Source organism: Ursus americanus, chromosome 17 (genome assembly GCF_024610735.1).
Source record: "Ursus americanus isolate L20-20 chromosome 17, mUrsAme1.1.p, whole genome shotgun sequence".
NCBI lineage: Eukaryota > Metazoa > Chordata > Mammalia > Carnivora > Ursidae > Ursus > Ursus americanus.
The window spans coordinates 43623316-43636087 of NC_142143.1; the positions used below are offsets into that span (position 1 = coordinate 43623316).

The 12772-nt window shown below is 45.9% G+C and overlaps 1 protein-coding gene across 2 annotated transcripts in view; it reads right to left on the reverse strand.

The window, feature by feature from the left end:
• Positions 1-12772, reverse strand: part of TPH2 (tryptophan hydroxylase 2) — a 318850-nt gene that overhangs the window by 286808 nt on the left and 19270 nt on the right. For both annotated transcript variants that reach the window (XR_015727189.1, XM_087868923.1), the window contains exons 4-6: positions 10549-10732; positions 10337-10437; positions 5644-5711 (exon numbers count right to left, since the gene is read on the reverse strand). Coding sequence is in view for 1 of the 2 variants with exons in the window: in XM_087868923.1 (XP_087725049.1) it covers positions 5644-5711; positions 10337-10437; positions 10549-10732 (353 nt within the window). In the remaining variant the exon portion in view is untranslated. The remainder of the gene's footprint in view (positions 1-5643; positions 5712-10336; positions 10438-10548; positions 10733-12772) is intronic.

Genomic DNA, 12772 nt, shown 5'->3' on the forward strand with positions numbered 1-12772 from the left:
GACAGACCTAACAGCTACCCCCTCCCCGACATAATTTTCTCTTCCTCCACACGCCATCTGCCCCCCACGCACTAGCATGTTCTCGGAACTGTCTGTAAGCGCTCCACATCGTCTAATCGCAGGCTACTGCTTTCTGTTTCCCCCAAGAACGTCTTTTATTTGGGTGGGGGAGTACAGGGTGGGATGCGCACCCTCTCCCGGGGGAATGCAGAAGCAGTGCCCTCTCAAGCCGGGGCGGGCGTTCTGGGGTCTTCTATGGAGAATGTATTTGCACTCAGGAAGTCTCCTCTACCATTATTGGCCAGGCGATTGGGCCTCCCCGACACTGGCGGCCACGCGGCTCAGGCAAGTCTGCGGGCGGCGCTGGGCCTCTGGGTAATCAATCCTGTTTCTTGGCAGCGCTGTCAATCAGAAGCGCGCCGCAGTGCCCCCTATCGACAGCTCTCAGCGTGCGGCCGCCTTCCGCTCGTGCTCCTCCTTCGGGTTCAGGCTAATACAGACCTTGAGCCTGCTGGTTTTTCATCAGACACTGGAATTTTTTCATTTTCTCTGCTTGTGTTGATTCTTCCCCCCTGCTTTATCCTTTCAAGACTATCATAGAAAATACAGTATTCAACACGAATCCCCCGGGGGGCTTCTTGGCCAGGGTTTCAATATCTATTATTCTGTATTTCATTCCTTCTCCCTCCCCTTACCTTCAGACACCTCGGACTGCAGCCTGCCGATCCCTACAACAACCCCAAACATCTGAACTCCATCTTCGTCTGTATTTCCAACCATCTATTTGACCTGCTCAGGGTCCAGAAAGTCTTAACGAATTATTAACCGGGGACTGAATTGTTCTCCACGTGTCGGAATGGTCCCTCCTTTTATCACCAAATTGTATTTGCTGGGACCTCACCTGCCGGATTTTTGAGGATCGCCCCAGTTTCAAATAATCTGCTTCTCATACCAGGGGTTCCAAGCGTCGGTTTGGAAAATCAGATTGCAGCATGCTGCCAGAAGCTACTCTAATGAGCTTATTTTAAGTAATTATCGTGTACATCCTTTTCTTTTGCTCTCTCAGAAAGCCATCAGCACTAGAAAAATACCTATTTCAATTAGAAATTGCATCTTGATTCTTTGTGAACGAAAAGGACACCTGACTTACTTCATGGCAAACTGGAGGCGACAGGGACAGGCCCACTTGTGATTTGTTGGCACCTGTGCCCCACACCCACTAGCACCTAACACAAGCTTGACCTCCAGCCCTGTGAGCGTGCACGCGCACACACACAGACACACAGACACACACACACACAGATAGCTAGCCCTTAACCATCCTCAAACTCATACTCAGAGAAGCCACAGCAGCAACGACATAAAAGTCATTAAGGAATGATTCTTTTCTCTACTTTCCACAGGCCCTGGGTTTGTGCTTTCCAAATTTAACCACCCCTGCTAGGCACCTTCCCCCCTCTGTCAACTTACAAGAAGCACCAAGGCAACTGACAATCTGTTATCCGTATTTTGGCACCTACACACACACACACACACACACACACACACACACACACACACACACACACACACACAGGGGAACATGATTGCTTTCTATGAAATCTTTCCATAAAGAAGGATGTTGGTCTGCCCCAAGAGCTTCGGTACAGGCAACAGTCTTTAAATGGGGAACCGAAGGAGTTTTCATCCAAGGATGACTTCTAGGGACACCGGAGCTATAGTATTTGTTAAGGTGGCTGCATAAACAATGGTGTTAACATAGCTAAAGAATTCAACAATAGTTCAACTGGAAACTGAAGACAGCCCGTGGAAAAGGGGCAGAGGAAGATCTAATGATACTGAGAGACACGATCACAAATCAAGTGCCAGGCCCTGTGCTAGGCACAGCACGTGCCTTCTCTTGGGCAGTCCTGGGAGATGGGTCCTACGTATGCTGAGATGCTCCTTTCCGGATGAAGAAACAGGCCCGGTGAGGTTGATCACTCAGCGAGGAAGCTGTGGAGTCAGGACTCGAACCCCAGACTGGCTGGCTCCAACGCTGTAATCATTTTGTTGTTTTTCATCTCTTTGCTTTTGGAGGTCGTTAGTCTGGACTTAGCACTGTCCAGGGAGAGGGTTATAATGCCCCTGATTCCAGACTGTCTTCGTTAAACACCCTTTGCTTTGACTCGATAGCCACCAAATCACCATCAGGTTAATGTTTAGCCTCTCCTGGGGGCTGACAACAGGGAGTTTTGTGAATCGTGTGGGAGTAGGTTCTCCCTGTAAAATGATGAATTGGCAGTTTCCTGCCTACCTCCAGTTACTGAGTCAGGGCCCTTAAACCTAAGCACTCCCTAGCCCTGTAAACAGGTGCCAGATCCTGGGACGCTCCAGCCTGTCCCGTGCCTTCTTTTTATAAAATCTCCACCATTTGGGGCACCTGGGTGAGCGAATGCCTTCAGCTCAGGTCGTGATCCCAGAGTCCCAACATGGAGCCCCGTGCCAGGCACCCTGCTCTGTGGCGAGTCTGCTTCTCCCTCTCCCCCTCCCACTCTTGCTCTCTCTCTCACTCGCTCACTCTCTCTCTCTCAAATAAATAGATAAAATCTTTTTTTTAAACAAATATATAAAATAAACTCTCCCCCATTTCCAGCTGGGGGCCCTGCGGGTCTGTCTCCCGCTCCAACAGTGTTTGAAAGGAGCAGACCCAGGGACGCCCCTTCCAGCCTCCCATTACCCTCCAACCTCTTTTCCAGTCGTAATGCGCAGAGCCGTCCTCTCAGCCACCCTCTGCCTCTGGAACCAGCCAACACCATCTTTTGAGCTTAGCTTCCTTATTGGCCACCAACCACGAGCTCCCAGATTGGTCAGAATTATTCCGCCGAGGTAGCGCCCCCTGTCAGCTGCCTGGTCCGCGCACCTGCAGGCCGCCTGCACCTACCTCTCTCTGGTCTTCTGTTTCTACCAGGCTGGCGTGGCTCTGGAAGGCGTGGGCCACTTCCTCCCCAGATCGGCCGAGGAGAAGCACAAGGGTGCCCAGCACGTCTCGTAGAGGCCAAAACGCGGCAGCCAGGCCCTCCTCCGGGACGCCCGTCCCGTGGAAGCTGCGCGGTTCTGGAGAAGAACCTGAAGCTGGCCCTTCTGGGTCGGCCTGCCCCGGTTCTACCCGCGCAGCCCGCCAGCGCTGTGAGTCCCGGAGAACCACGTCCCATCCGAGCGCCGAAGCTCAGCAAGAAGATGGCAACCAGCTGGCTAGCTCCGCAGGCTGGCGGCCCCCAGGCTGGGCTGGGTGGGTGTCTCTTCCAAAGGCTCACCCTTTGAGACGCCCGTCTGGCATCGCCCTGGTGCCAGGGCTCCTGCCTGAGCCTCTCCCTGCAGCCGTGACGCAGCTTTTGAGCCACTCTGGAGCCTCCTCCAGAGCAGCCGACCAAATGGAAACAATAAAGCTTTTTGCACAAAAAAAAAATCTCTACCATTTCCAACGCCAATTTATACTTTTGCTTTGCATAGACACTGCACCTCAGTTTTCCTCTTCAGCTAAGGGAAGGTGGCAAGTGCAAACCCCTGCTAATGCTTTGAGAACTTCACCCTCCATCATTTTGATCATATGCTCTTCTCCTCTCCTGCCCATATCAGTATGTTTTCTTTAAAACCAAAAGCCTCCCCATGATCAATGCCCCTTGAAAGTGTTCACTCAGACATACCAATTCTATTAGTGTCACCACAATATCCGCTTGCCTTGTCCCATTTCTGGGCTCTCTCAAGAAGAAATAAGTAACATTTGAGATAGTTCCTTGATCATTATGCTAACAAAATTCTTTATAGACACACATACATACATATATTTTTACATATGTATAATACATATACCATCTATGCATAAAATACATATTTATCCATCTGTTCTACCTAAAGAAAAGGCTCTGCCAAGCGCTCAGCTTTTATCATGTCCTGGGCAGATGACGTCCTAAAGGCCAGTCCTGCCCACACCCTGAGGACCCATGATGACCTGATTCCCCAGGGACAATCTGTGAAGCAAGGGAAGCCAAGCTGAAGGCTCACAATCGATTTTCAGACCCTGATGTGAAAAAGTGAGCCCAACCCATCAGGCTCCTCTCTTGGTAATTTGGGAAACAATAGGAGATGGGGCTCACGCGTGATGGTGCTGAGGGTGGAAAGGGGGCTTGGGCCCGGACGAGCCTCATGCATGCTGACCTTGTGAGGGGGTAGAAACCACAGGAGGCTAAAGGCAGTCAAGAAGCTGCCTGGAACAGAGGAAAACAAAAATGGAGTAGACAACAGTATGGAAAAGCAGGGGGCAAGTGGTCCTGGTTTTAAGGATCATAAACATGGGGAAAAAGAACAAAGGACGCCTGGGGCTTAGGAGGAGGAAAGGGAGAGCACCAAAGCACGAAAGGAGGTTAGAAATGAGCAAACAACTGAGCAATCACAGGTGTGATGTGGGATCCTCTGACTTGGCTTTAAGCCCTTATGTGTCATATTCCTTTAAAAAAAAAAAAAAAAAGAAAAGAAAAAAGAGGAAGAGAAAAAAAGCAAACTCTGACACTCTCTCTAAAACACACAAAATGGGGCGCCTGGGTAGCTCAGTTGATTAAGCATCTGCCTTCAGTTCAGGTCATGATCCCGGGGTCCTGGGATGGAGCCCCACATCAGACTTCTTGCTCAGTGGGGAGCCTGCTTCTCCCTCTGCCTGCCACTCCCCTGCTTGTCCTCTCTTTCTCTCTCTCTCTCTCTGACAAATAAATAAATAAATACAATCTTTTTAAAAATAACTAAATAAAATAAAACACACAAAATGTCTGAAACTCTCATCAAGGACAAACTTGCCCCAAAGGACAGTCAAGCTTCTCACCTATTTGCAACTAAATTAAGAAAGAACCTTCCCTATGGGGTATGGATTTACATTCTTTTCTGAAGACAGGGTCCATGCAGCTGAGCACATGCCAGACAAGGGAAAGGCAGCACCATGACAGTCCACACGTTTTATTAGTGTGAACAGAATAAACAGAGCCCTACCATGCACTCTAGCAGTCAACACGTTACATTATGGCCCGTCTCGAAGTTTCTGTCCCACACCATGCACGAGGCACGGTCCTAACCCCAGTCCCAAGGTCGCCAACTTCATCCCAACCGGGATCTGGGATTAGGTATGAAACTCTCCCGTTCGCCCTCCATTTGACAGGGAATTTCCCTTTCTGTGTAAAGCGAACACCTTTATTTTCTATTATGGCTGCTTATAGGAACCTTTGCACCATTCCTGCTGGAACTTCTACTTTCACCGGGGAAGCTGGACACTGAAAGGGGTTACTGACAAGTCAAATCAGAAGTACAGTTCCAACGCATTTTCCCGACCCTGCAGAGTATATACAAAAACGGCCCCATGCCTTGGGAGAGCAGCAAACACAATGGTGAAAATGGAGCGCTTGGCATGTGGCCTGCCAGTCTCATTATTTTACAATTACAGCTGGATGTGAAACATCAGTGTTGGCATTTAAATCCCAAATTGGTGAGGGTTTAAAATGGCTCATGTCTGCCTTCTGCAAACGTTAAAGTGAAGACAAGGCTGGTGTGTTCAACCAGCATGTGTTTCCCCTAATCAGCTAGCCGCGAGTCGCAGAAAAGAGTTACACGGGTACTTACTACTTATAACCCATGGCCACATCCACAAAATACTTTCTTCTCTGTCGATAAACATTGTCCTTAAATCCCTTAAACAGAAAAGAGATTAAGTTATTTAACAAAGTGCCAAAAATTCGGCTGCAGCAGGCCTGAAAGAAAATTGCTGTGGTGTTTACTGAGCGTTCGAGTCAAATGTGAATTTTATCCTTGGATGACCATCTTGACGGCACAGGCAGAAGCAAACGGCGCTTACAGTAAAACCTCATTACATTTGGGTTGGGCTAATTTGGGGTGCGTGGGAATTCAGGCTAAAGTGAACGGTATCTTTGGTGTTCAAGTATCATTTACGGGTAATTGATGTTAATCACAAGTTAATCTTACCCTGTTCATTAAAACGGGTCCCTTTAACATGGTTATTCAGTAAGTTAACCTAAGTGTAATTGCTTTGGGTAAATAGCCAATAAATGCACATTTGTTAAAAATGCTATCATTCAGAATAATCACTGAATCCCCCAAATTAGCATGGATTAAAGAGGTTTTGCTGTTTTTTATGAGTATAGCCACATAATGCAAAATTGATGATAAGGGATTCGTGCACAGGGTACAAGTGAGCTCCGTTCCACTCTGAGTTCCCCTTGATTCTGTTTAGTCTGCAGGAACCGCAAGACTTCTATCCGTCATCATGCTCTGGGGGAGTTCCACATCCTGTCTGTCATCATTCTGTCCAGTGGAATACTTCTGAGAGGAGCTTCCCGCTTTACTCAAGAATCTCTCCTCTTGTCAACAGACCTTCCAGTGTCCTTTCCTTCAGGTACTTTCAATCAATTCTTTCTGGGGTGTTTTCTTCAAACCCAGAAAGGAATTGTTTTTATTAAACTTATGTCTGCAACCCTGTGACCTCAAAGGGTAACCAGGAAGCAGTGGAGAATGGCAGCCAGGCGAGACAGGACACTGGAAACATGGGCTCTGAGAGGAGAGCTGAGACAGGCCATGAAGGCCCAGACTACCCCTGCTCTGCCTTGCACGCCTCTGCAGAAAACCTCAAACACAGAGAAAATCATTCTGTTCTCTTGTATGGTTGCAGGAGAACTGACCTTGAGGACTGTCTGCTGGGCTGAGGTAAAGGACTTCCACTGCCAACAGCCTTTCTCTCAAAAGAGCATTACTGTTAGCAGAAGACAGAGAGAGGACCCAGGGATCACCCAGACACCCTGAAGAAATGAAGTATGCCTGCTGGAGAAGCTAACACTTTCTTCTGCTTTGAATTGAGAGTTTTCAAACTGGTGTTCACAGGCAGGCTTCCAAAGCCTTACCACGTGTATACACAAAACGTTGTGATCAAGCTACAGCATTCACAAATGGGTCTGTGACCAAAACAAGGTCTCTGCTCTAGAGAAGAAAGCACGAGTTTCAAGTCACTAGTAATACCAGGCAGCCTAGAATGGCAAAACTGAAGAGTTCGGAGCACCTTCATTACTCAGAAGGAAAGCAGGCCACGACAAAAGGCAGAGTCATGTGAAAAGCACAGCACCTGTTCCCCAGTTCCTGCCAAACCAGACACCATCCTGCAAGCATCGTTATGGGCTGGGCTTCCTGAAGATTCTCAACTGTCTCTCCTTGGCAGACACCTGCACCTTTTCCAGGCATGCAAGAGAGTGATTTACTCATCATGCCTCATTAGCCTAGTACGGCAGTGATTATGCAAATGTCGCAGGCGATCCGGAGCTGCCAGGATTGAACTGCGGACTAGCAAAATAAAATAGGACGCTAACTACACCAGTGATTACAGAGACAGAGCACTCCTTGGGCATCGATTCTGGACTGAAGGCAGGGGTAAGTTACCAGATAACATAGAGGACACCCATGCAATAATTGGGGCACACTTATACTAAGAAACGATTCCTTGTTTACCGGAAATTCAAATTTAACTGGGCACCCTATTTATGTATTTACTAAATCTGGCAACCCTAATCCCCAGAGAATATCTGCCGACACCCCTCCTTCCTCTCTCAGTTGAAATCAAGGGGAACCAGCCAGCACCCTAAAGTGCTCAGCCAAGCGTGCCTTGGCACTCGGGTAGCTATCCCAAATAGTTCAACTCTGGTGACATATTAGAATCCCCTGGGGAGCTTTAAAGAATACTCCAAACCTAGACACATTCTCAGAGGTTATGATTTAAGCACTCTGAGGTGAAACCCTGGCATCAGTATTTTTTTTTAATCCCCCACAGATTATTTGAATGGAAAGCTCGGTTGAGAATCACTGAGCCAGCACATTAGTTCTCAACACTAGAGCTCATCCGAATCTCCTGCACATGCTTTTAAATGCAGATTCCAGGGTCCGTCCTGAAAGTTCTGATTCAGTGGGCTTCAGATGAGCCCCAAGGAACTCCATTTTTATTAAGCACTTTATGGCTGGGCCTTGAACCACACTTTGAGAGACCCTCCCAGTCTAGCTCCTTGCCGCCCCAAGTGTAGCAGACTTCCAGAGTAAGCCTCAGCTGGGAGCTCGCTAGACACGCGTAACCTCACTTTGCACGTTGAAAAGATCTTCCAGGTGGTTTGCCCAGCAAAGTTTGAGAGACACTGACCTAGATAGATGTTTAATGCTTTCTAGAGAGCCTCAGCAACCTGGCTCTTCCATTCCAGCTCCTTCTGAGCCATCTTTGTACAAGGGCACCATCCTGGTGCAGTAATCCCTGTCTCAGAACTGGGATTATTCCCAGGCACCAAAAGTCCTTAGACCACTTTTTCCATGCTCACCAAATAATAACTTAAAAAAACACCAACCTACCAATACCAGATTTTGCATAATGAACATTTGGTGCACTTATAAAAGAAACACATGTGGTAAAAAAAAAAAAAAATGGTGAATGAGGTCGGAGATTGCTAAGTACTTGTGATTAGTTCAACTGGCTGCACAGAAAATAAGAGAAGGTATCATAAGGGGGGTATAATTAGGAGTAATGGAACAGAATTAAACACAAGAAAATTGACACTGGGTATCAGAATCGATTTTTTCACAAGGTCAGTGATTCCTATGTTTGTTTCACTAACAAAGCTGACCCCCTTTCTCCGGGTTGAGTAATTGAAGAACTAGACTAAGGGGAGCATTTGGAAATAGGAGGTTAGCAAGAAATCCTTTACTATCCTGGCACTGATCTGAATGATTTGATACAGCATTTAAATTCCTGGGATTAGGCATTTACTCTTGCCAAAATGCTTTCCACTTGTTTTATTAACTAGGCATTTCAAATGCACCTTGGAGGTCACTAAGGATTTTATTTCCACTTTTTACATAAAGAATTTGAGGTGCAGAGGTAGAGGGACTTGCCCAAGGTCATCCTGCAAGTTAACAGCTGGTATCTGGAAAGTCCTGTTACTGCTAAGCTCTTAAATCAGGCTTCTGTGCAAAGTCTGACTCCTCTGAAAGTGGGCCGGGGTGGGGAGGGATAACAAATGGATGATTCTTAAGGGCACTTTGACTGCTCAGGAGCCTTACATTTGACTTACTGTGAATTATTCTGAAATACTGGATTGGCAAATGTAACACACCATGTCTTTGAGTAAATTCAGCATCTAGAAAATAATGCAATTGAATTAGGTCTGTTTGACCATTTGCTTGAATGGTATGCTATAAATTGGTCTGAACTGGTATATTTTGCCAAATGACTAATTTGATTGAAACTTTCCCTCTTATTAAACTTGTCATAGGATCCTCTATAGCAATGGTTCTCAAACTTAACGTTGTTAAAACAAACTCCCAGGTAATGCTAATGAAGCCAAGCCTGGGACTACCTGGGAGACCCACTGCATAGGGTAATAGTCATGCGTCAGATTTCTAGATTTCCTCCATTTAAATAAAATGAATATCTTTAAACAATGACGCTCAGACCACAAAGCCCTTCTGTGAGCATGGCTGATCTGCTTGGGTTTTACCCTTTTATCTGCCCATTTGTACAAAGGGGCACTGGGGGGGAAAAGTGCTTGTAACAAATGAGTATATTGCTTACTTCTCCCAGACTCTTAACTGTACTTCATTCTGACCATAAAGAAGTTCCAAGTCTCTTGTGTGAAATAAAAACTGATGTAAAGGGGGAGGGAGGAAATAATGGGAAATGCTTACCTACGTATCATATTTCTTTAAAGGTGGTCGTTTTTATTGGAATAGAAGAGAGATAGTGGTAAATAGATTCAGGGTAGATGTGGGAAGAGATGTGTTTTCTAGCACGACCTTATTCGAAAACTCTCTGCCTTTCCATTGAGACTGAAGTCCACCGCATTATTCTACTCCTAACTACCTCCAGTCAAGGAAAATAGCAAGGAGAATTTTATTCTCTCACCAAGCCCCATAATGCCTAGTCCTCTCTCATTTCTCAAAGGGGTGATCAATTTCAGTTCATCGTTTTTCCAAGGGTCACCATCTGCAAGCATACTTCACGCTGTCTAATGCTACAGAAATATTCTCCAAGGTTTAGAATCTCTTCCTCTATCCAACCCTTTTAAGAACAAATGTTACGTGGAAATGCCATCCTTCTAATCTGCTTCCAGCCAACACATATGAAAAGGGAAGCTTTATCATTGGAAAGCCTGCTCTCAGTGATGGGGAATAACTAACAAATTGCTCTACAATAAAGCACACAACATGGGAGGCTGCCTGGCACATGCGTGGAGCTGGACCAGCATGTATGGAATGGATTTGACTGGACACTTACTGGGTGGTCGGCATCAAGCTCAGAACCATACATGAGAACTCTGTGAGAGCATTTGTCTAACTCAGAGATCTTCCGGGGGAACCAGGGCACGTCCTCTAGCTCTGTTGAAAACACAGTGGAGGTTCAAAAATATTAGCTCACAGATTGTATTTTCCTTGTTTGCAACATTTGTCAGATTGCTAAATCACCCGACAAGGAAAAGCTGGTCTTGCCTTCTTCCTCCGTCCAAACGTTCTCCGGTGGATTCAGCGTCACAATTGTAGTTTGAAATTTCAGCAACTGAATGAGCTCATTGAATTCGGTTTTGCCACACTCACAGTCCACGAAGATTTCAACCTCTGAACTTCTTCGCCGGGATTTCCTAGACTCAATGTGAACCATGTTGACATGTTTTTCCTGTGGAAATAAAAGCGACATCTCTAAATTACCTTCATGGCACAATAAAAGGGACGCCAAGGCTGTTCTTGTTCAACTCTTAACAGGTGCTAAGTGCCCACAAAGGAGAAAAAGACAATCCCTTGCTCTTTGGTTGACTAAACCATTGAAATGTTTCCAACCAGTGACTCTGTTAATTGGAATATAGACTGTATGTAGGTTTGCCCGTCTCATTTTTTAAAAAAAAGAAGAGGGTCAGGGTGCCTCGGTGATTCAGTCGTTAAGCGTCTGCCTTCGGTTCAGGTCATGTCCCAGGGTCCTGGGATCGAGCCCCACATCGGGCTCCCTCCTCTGCTGGGAGCCTGCTTCTTCCTCTCCCATTCCCACTGCTTGTGTTCCCTCTCTCGCTGTCTCTCTGTCAAATAAATAAATAAATAAAATCTTTAAAAAAAATGATGAATTATAGGAAATACTTTAAAAAAAAAGAGGGTATACAAAAGCATATAAAATGTATCATAATTATGAATAGCATCATTTTCCTGCATGGTTCACATCACACTGGGGGTGTGCATAGCTACTTGGGGGGGGGTGGAAATCAGCTTATCACATCATCATATCATCCCCAAATTTATATTTTTATTTTCATATATTTCCAAAAAACATAGCTAAAACTCAACCCCCTGAGGGAATAGTGGTATAAGGTTTCCACTATACATTAAATTAAAGTTTAAAAATAACCTTTGAAAAAATACGTAAATAGTACAAATGACAGGCAAATGAGGCAGACGTTGGGCAGGTGGTCTGCAAAGGACTGCCAGCTGGGAGACACAAGCCAAATAAAAGGAAGAAAAGCAGCCAAGAAATTACCTCTACAGGCAAAAACAAAAACAAAAAACAAAACAACAAAATAACAACAAAAAAAGACACCTCAGTGGGACCATTCATTAACTGTTCTGTTTCAGCGACGTCCAGACCAGCTTCATGCAAGGATGCATTGTTGTAACCACCCCCCCACAATGGATTTCCAGGGTAAAAGTCTCCTTACAATAAGGTGTTCAAGGGGCAGGGTGGGGTGGGCAGCAATTCAATATTTAAACATCAGGTTTAAACTTGCCCAGTGAGGCATCTTCCTTTCCCCTGAGTTAACTGAAGACTAAATTCTCATCTCCACCCTAACCCACCCCTGAATAAGCCCACACCTCCCCATCACACCGGCTGATATGCTGTGATTATCCATTCACATTCCTAATACAATCCTGGATGGTCTCGGAATTTTCAGCACAGGAGCAGGAGAGGTGGTTTCCAGAGCCAAGTTAACATCGAATCAAACAGCACCCCCTCTGTACAAAGAAGCTAGTCCTGTGACTGGGAAACCAGACGCCCTATTTCTGTTTTTATTAACCTTTACAGTCACGCCGTATTTTCTAAACTGGCTGATAATAAAGGTAAGACTAATAGGAAGGTCAAGAGTCTTCACACACATTGTGTCATTTTGCACTTTTAATGCCCATTGGTTGAAGCCGAGTGGATATTTTTAGACAAGGGAACTGAGGTCCAGATGGGTTAAGTGGTTTAGCTAAGACCCCATGACTAGCTGATGGCCAAGTGAAAACTCTGGGCTGCTAACTCTGTCTCCAGGGATTCTGGCCTGCCTTGGGGCGCCGAGGGGAGACAGCACTGGATGATATAATTATGTGTAAAATATTTCCTCAGATTTCCATTACCACTGTTTATGGGGCCTGATCCTTTCTTCCAGGTCAAGAGAGAACAGGGAAATATTTGCCAAATCAGGCTGCTAATTCCTGGTCTCTGGTCATCAAAGAGACCTCACAATAGAGGCCTCATATCTGTACCCTTTACAAGGCACTTTCATTCATATTTCTACATCACAACTACCTTGTTAAATAGGAATTATGATTGCTATTTTACAAGTGAAGAAATGGAAGTTAAGAAGCAGCTAGTGATTAACCAAGGTAGGAGAGCACAGGTCTGAATCCTCTGATTGCAATTCCAACCATCTTTCCGCGGCACTAGCAGCCCCAGGTACCCCGCAGAGCTAGG